Raw genomic sequence first — 7,505 nt, 5'->3', positions numbered from 1 at the left:
TGATGAAAGTAGTTTAAAAGATTGTAGTTTAATAAGCGAGGATAATGGAATGTGACATAGTAGTCATCCATCAAGATTTAAACTTCTCAAAATGTAGAGATGCTTACATTTACTATTCAGATTAATTTCTATGGAAAATAATTATAAAAGTGAAGAACAAATTAATATCACTTTGGCAGGACTGTAATCTTTTCTCTAGTTAATGGAAAGCACAGAAATTCACATTCATAAGATATAAGCCACAAGGTTTGAATTGGAATTGAATTGTTTGTAGCTCTTCAATTGAAGCTATGTGTTGGTATTAAGTTATTAACCGATGCGGCTATCCTCCATCCAAACTGTACATCAAAAATATCATGGATTTTTCTGAAAATTTGAGCATTTGATCTTTATGATCTGCATAGTTTGTAGTAAAAAACAACAAAAACCTGAATCTGGAAAAAAAATTAGACTTTGTTTTGTCTTTGGTACATTTTAGATGGAAATTAGCCTGTCTTGTTATTAACCTTGACTATAGTTTATAATCACATATGTTTTTTCTTGTGTAGGAGCAATTTTATTTTGGCCTCCACAGTAATCGATATTATAATTTATTCAGTCTGTGTGATGGTCAGATGGTATTTTAATCAATCTGGCAGCTTCCCATACAATACCTAGTGAATGAATTAAAAAATCGACGTTACTTATGCAATGGGTATGGGCATGTGATCAAATGATATGCTGTTCCAGTATTTGCTGCTGCTGTTGCTTGCACCAGTCCCGATGGCAGACAAGTGAGCCACTTTAAAACCATAACAAAATAATAGAACGTATATTGAAACATTTATGGTGTTATTTTGATAATCTGTTCTTACAGTTGGAATCGGATTATGTCCCCTAAAAGTCATTATAATGAGCAATTTATATCAATAGTTTCAGTAGTTGATGTCATGTTAATCGAGCTTTTGGTGATTTCGTTGCATTGACAGCCTAGATATGACATCAAAGCTTTACTTAGTGGATCATCAGAATCATCTATCTTCTTCTTTTTAGGCACTGGAAAAGCACCATCAAGCTTAGATCTCCACACACCACCTTAATACACGTTTAGATCAACAAACACCCTGTTTTAGTGCATAGTAAGTATGTGCATTTAAAACTAATTACTCCGAAAACCCAGCTTTAATGACCCTTTTTCATTTTTCCACAATTCACATCTGTAGTTCATCTTGTTTAGAGATTACAACAAGTACTTTTGCACCCAATAACTTTTAGGACTCAAATCATTGTATTGGTAATTGCTCCTACTTTGCCACTAACTCATGGCCAGTTGGAACTTGGTGGTATATTTCTGTAATGATTTAATATATGTTTTTCGTTGATTGATGGAGATGGAAAAGAAAATAAATTGAAACGAGTCACCGAATCATTCAACTCGGCAAAAGATACAAGTTTGAGGGCTACTGGCAATATGCATTGTTGTTAGAAATTTGAAAATATACTGCTGATGCCCTTTAATCCTACAGGATCCTTTTCTATTTTTCTATTCAAAGTTTGAAGAACACCTGAGATATTGTCTCTTAAATTCTCAAAGTGAACCAGACTCATTTACCGGAATTTCTATTTGTTATCCCCTGCCAGGTATTCTACACTTTCATTCACTTATTAAATCTACATTCACCTGTTCAGTGAAAATTCTTAGCATAAAATCTAAAACCCACTTAGAAATCTGAACTCCGTGTTCCTCAAAGTTGTCTACGTTTTTTCGACTCCCTGAAGGAATTCCTCAAAGTTGTTTACATAATTTAGACTCTCAGAAGGAATTCCTCAAAGTTGTTTACATGATTTAGACTCCTTGAAGGAATTCCTCTTCTCATACGGAAACATACAATTGTATTCCTTGAGGTGTTATAGTTCTTGCTGAATTCTCAAAGCTGGCCAAGACCTTGCTTGCCCAACAATTTTTTGATAGTCTTGATTCATTTACTTAATTGTCTTTCCTTACACCTCAAGATCCCTAATTTGCAAGAATTAGTTCATAATTCGTTGTATGATTTTGATTCTGGTTCTTAATTTTATGGGGGTTACACGGTGTTGTTTACAGGTTTAAATTTGTTCTTGCTTCTGAGATAATTGGTCAATTCCAATCTCAGAATCTGTCGGAGTTATTCTGTTTCCGCATCTTAAATACTATGTAAGAGCATTTGTCAAAACCAAAAGAATTCCAGCCCTGCTCCAGAATATTTGTTTATATGGAATCTCCTTGGTATTGTGCAAATTGGAACATTTCTTTGGTTTCTTGCCATTAGGGTTCTTAAACTTTTTAAATCAATTTTCTTAGTTCTGTCTAGTTTTTAGCTTATCAATGGATCCTTGTACATTTATCAAGGTTTCTATAAGTGCTTTGGCTTTGAGGTTACCAGCAGCCTCAAAACCAACAACATCAAGAGTTCACTCTGCATGCTCCCCTTGCTTTTGTGACATTAAGCTTCCAAATAATCCTGTAAAGACTCTTCCACTTCCTCTGTTTTCACTAGATTCCCCTGCTCCAAATCAAATCATTGCATCCACCTTCTACCTTGATGAAATTTCTTTTCAAAAGCAAATTACTAGCTCCTTCCTTGGAAGAAAGAAGGCTTCAAACCCTTGCTTGGAGGTGGTAGTATATACTGGAAGCAGAGGAGGCTCTTGTCGATTTGGGACTGATAAACAGCTAGGGAAGTTTCGTATTGAAGTTGATGTTAAGTGGATGGATTCAAGTCCAATTGAGGTTCACAATGGCTGGGTTCCCATTGGAAAACGAAAGGCTGGGGAATTGCATTTACATGTTAGAGTAGAATCGGATCCACGATTTGTTTTCCAGTTTGATGGACAGCCAGAAGTCAGTCCACAGATTTTGCAACTGCAAGGAAGAGTTCATCAGCCTATTTTCAGTTGCAAGTTTACCCGTGATAGAGGCAGTCGCGCCAGGTGAGTTTCCAAACTCTAAAAATTCATAAAACCCTATCCTTTTTCTGTCGATTGAGAATTATTTCTAGAGCATTGTTCCACACGATCTCTCCGAAAGAAAGCATCACAAATATTTGCCAATAATGTTTATTTTAGCATCAGAATTTCACATTTCTAGTTCTGTCGATACAGATCATATGATAAATATTGATTGAAATAAAGCAATGATGCAAATGATCTCTAAGATCGTAACAACGCATCACTAAAAAGTCTCATAGCGTTTATTTTAGCATCAGAATTTCAGATTTCTAGTTCCATCAATACAGATCATATGTGAAATATTGGTTGGATTAATGATATCGTGCAAATTCTCTCTCCGGTGGCAACACAATATTTTCTCATGGAGTTTATTTTAGCATCAGAATTTCTGATTTCTAGTTCAGCATCAGAGTTTCAGATTTCTAGTTCTGTCAATACAGATCATATGTTAAATATTGGTTGAATTAAAGTAATCGTGCAAATTCTGTCTCCGACAGCAACAAAATCTTTACTCATGGAGATCATCTTAGCATCGGATTTTCAGATTTCTAGTTCCATCAATACAGATCATATGTTAAGTATTGATTGAATTAAGTAGTCGTGCAAATTATCTCTCCGATTGCAGCAAAGCGTCAAAAATATTTTAACATGATGTTTATTTTAGCTTCAGAATTTAAGATTTCTAGTTCTATCAGTACAGATCATATGCTAAATTTTGATTGAAATAAGGCAAAGTTGCAAATTATCTCTCCAATTGCAACAAAGCATCACTAGTATTTCGAATTTTCTCATGGTGTTTATTTTAGCACCTGAATTTCAGATTTCTAGTTCCGTCAGTACAGATCATAATAGATACTGATTAAATTTTTCTTCGGGTTCAGATTAAATCAGCTAGATCCGTGGACAAATGAAAAGGAAAAAAAAGACAGGAAGGGATGGTTAATACTAATCCATGATCTTTCCGGATCACCAGTAGCAGCTGCATCAATGGTGACTCCATTTGTTCCATCTGCGGGCACCGATCGGGTCAGCCGCTCAAACCCTGGAGCATGGCTTATATTAAAGCCGGGAACTCAAGGAGGGGATTCATGGCTACCGCTGGGGCGTTTGGAAGCATGGCGCGAGCGAGGTAGCAAAGGGGAAATCGGGTGCAATTTTAAAGTCACAGAGGAAAGAAGCGGATTCCACAGAATTGCGAACAAAATCCTTCTGTCTAAGGCTTCTATAAGTTGCCAAAAGACCAGCAAAGATATTGTAAAAATAAACATGGAGCTTCCCGTTCAAGGGGGTTTTATAATGAGTGCAACAACCATCAATAGTGAAGACAAAAAACTAGGTAAATGCAGCAAGCTTCAAGTCCAACTGGCAAAGAGACATGTTACATCTGTTGAGGATGCTGCAGTGTTCATGGCGCTTGCTGCTGCTGTGGATCTTAGTGTGGATGCATGTCAGTCCTTTTCAAGAAGGTTTACAAAGGATTTTGGCCTTTCTTGTGCATCAGTGTGATTCAGATCTTCTGGTTTGGTGATTTTCTCATAGGTTTGATTTTTTTTTTTTTGGGAGGGGGGCCGAATTCAATAGAAACATTCTATAGATCAAGCTTGATGTGCCTGATTTAAAAAGATCTTGAACTTTCATGGAACAGATGCCAAATAGAGTCATTTTGAATGAAAAAAAGGTGGCCATTTTTGGAAGTCCAGAAGAAAACTTGAATTTGTAATAGATTGTGAATTCTGAAACATTATTGTAACAATTGTATCCTTGATCATACCATTGTGTAATATACATGTTGATTTATTGGGACAAGCAATGACGTTCAACAGTTGTAACATCTGATGTAGGATGGGCTTCCAAGGGACAATCTGCTGCAGATTTAGATGAAATTTGTAAGATGTTTTGTTTATATGAAAGGAAACTAAAGAGTTCTTGTGTATTGTTGAGTTCACATATTGATTCCAATGTATATAGTGTATAAAGTTAATTTGCAAGCCTTGCTTCAAAGAACTCAAATAGTTAAGTGTAACAGGTTTTCTGATATGGGGGGCGGGGACATTTATAGGATAGCTTAAATGATAAATATTAAACATTCATGTGATGATATTGATAATTATTCATTATCTATATTACAGAATCTTTATACGTAAGTTTAGGGTTGACTTTAAATTGATACGAGTGGACATGGAAATCTAAAAAGAAAATATATATTGTAATGAAGGGAAATAGGATCTGAACTTAGAATATGTACTAGGAACTTAATCTCATCAATTATATTGGAGAACAGTCAATCAATCAATCTAATTACAAATTCAATTATATTGAAGAACAATTAATTCTGGGAGAGCTAGGCACAATGGTTGATTGTTCTCTCTTTCGTATTTTAATCGAGTTTGATATGATTAAAATTGACAATGCAAGAACTAGGTAAAAGGCACAAAATTGACAACAATTATAGATCTAAGAGTCAATTATGATGTATAGAACTTGGAAGAGAATACAAAGAGGTATTTGCATCTGAAATTTGAGCTAAACATGGTTGAGCATTGTCAATTGACATCATAGTCATCTAGGTGTCCAAGGTTCATAACGAAAATCAAACTAGTTCCTAGAGCTTCCAGCTGGACTTTGGATAAACTTTAGGCCAAAACACTAGGACTATATTCTTAGGCACCCAAGTTCCTCAATTCAATGATGCCAAATTGCTTCTATCTAAATTGAACCTAAACCATGTTTGTAGCATGTATTTCCACACAAGGAGAGAAAAATGGTTTTGGGTTGCATGGGGCTTTCTTTAAGAGAAATCCCAATGTTGGGAAAGAACCCCACAAAAATGATGATATGAAAATGAAATCTCAAATCTAAAGGAAGTTCTTTTAAATTGAAATGCTTGAATTGCAATGATTATACCCTTAATTGATCATGCGATTCTCTTAAGATAAGTCATCCAAATGTTGATGCAACAACATGAATCATCACCAAATTCACCATGCACTATAATTGAAGACACTTTGTTGTAGCTTCTTGCTCCTTGAACTAGATCTTCTCTTGAGAAGAACTCTTTCTCTACAAAGAAACTTGTAGATGTGATATGAAATAGATGGCTTATATAGTGTCCCTACAATAATTTTGCATTTAGGTCGACTTACAATGGTCATACTTGCACAATGCATATCAAGGATAGATTTGAAAATAGAAAGGTCTACAATTTATCCAACCTTTATTTTGGGTATGTGCAGGATCATGGTGGGCCAAACTATGGCCTTAAGAGGCAATGAAAAATTAGGACATCAATGTTAGTCAACTTGATATGAAATATTTCAAACTACTTATGAGCCTCATATTAAAAAATTATAAGAATAAAATTTGTAGTAAATTGAATCTAGTTTCTAAAATACTAACCCTTTTTGATAGAAAAATAATTTAGTTGCTCAAAATATGGAATTTCAATACAGAAGTACAAAAAATTTCAAGAAAAAATAAGAAGTAGGTGTATGTCTGACCACCTTAATCACAATCAAATGATAATATTTTTTTAAGGTTCTAGACATAATAAGTAGACTCATACCCGGATGTGATGCATATTTTTTTTGTAATTTTATTCCAAGGAAATAATTAATTTTGAATTTTTTGCAACAACATTTTTTGGCATAAGAAAGATCTCGTGTCTTACCACCTTAACTCATTCAAAACTATACAAATTTAAAATTTGTTTTTCTTTTCCTCATAGTAGGAAAAATATAGATTGTGATGCATATTTCGGATTTTGAGAAGATTATACTATTTTAAAGTTATAACTTTTTTCAATCAGTATGTAAATCAACACTTTATAAGTAACTCCAAATTAGAAAATAAGTAATAATTACTTACCAAACTCATAATTTGACAACAATTATATTGATGGAAAACTAATAATTTCTTTAAGAAACCATTTTCATTTGATCAAATTCATATGAAAAGTGATTTTCTTTCATATCACACTTTTTGGCCCATCATGATCCTACACATACCATTTTAGCCAAAAAAAAGAAAGGAATGGATGCTTTGAATTATTGACATAATCTGTGGTTACAGAAATAGTCCACCCCATTTTGGCTCAAATTGAGAGTAGAAAGATAATAACATCATGATATTAGATCTAAAATTTATATGGGTATTGATGAAATTGAAGTGAGGCTCTAATCAAGCATTGAATTTTAAAATGAGATAGGACCCATATAAGCTTAAGATAATAAAAGATAAAGGGCATACTAAAATAAGAGTCCAAAGACAAGTGTGTTGAGATTCAAAATAGAATAGGAATAAAATCCAAATAATGCTTTGTGGAATGAAAAACTAAAATGAGTTCTAGGAGAGTGCACAAACATGGATTCATTAATTAAAGGAGTATAATTTGGACACTACAAATTTAGCCCCACTTTAGCAAGATTATGATCTTACATTCATAATCATCGTAAAGGAGAAATGAAGAGATGACCCATCTAAGGGAAATACAAGTTAGGGATATAATGACACTAAGTTTGAGGGATGGTCAAGCCCCTAAA

General features: G+C 34.0%; 1 protein-coding gene across 1 annotated transcript; it reads left to right on the top strand.

Moving 5' to 3' along the window:
- Nucleotides 1-1,417: 1,417 nt before the first annotated feature.
- LOC149529039 (uncharacterized) lies at nucleotides 1,418-4,912 on the top strand. The gene is made up of 2 exons (XM_089810172.1): nucleotides 1,418-2,949; nucleotides 3,849-4,912. Exons 1-2 carry the CDS (start codon nucleotides 2,345-2,347, stop codon nucleotides 4,471-4,473), a joined length of 1,230 nt encoding a protein of 409 aa, XP_089666298.1. The 5' UTR covers nucleotides 1,418-2,344; the 3' UTR covers nucleotides 4,474-4,912.
- Nucleotides 4,913-7,505: the final 2,593 nt, after the last annotated feature.

Source organism: Cupressus sempervirens, chromosome 11 (assembly GCF_028749045.1).
Source record: "Cupressus sempervirens isolate cs-2001-9-10 chromosome 11, ASM2874904v1, whole genome shotgun sequence".
Taxonomy (NCBI): domain Eukaryota; kingdom Viridiplantae; phylum Streptophyta; class Pinopsida; order Cupressales; family Cupressaceae; genus Cupressus; species Cupressus sempervirens.
Note: the sequence above shows the minus strand (reverse complement) of the source record. Positions and strands in the feature narration are given on the sequence as shown.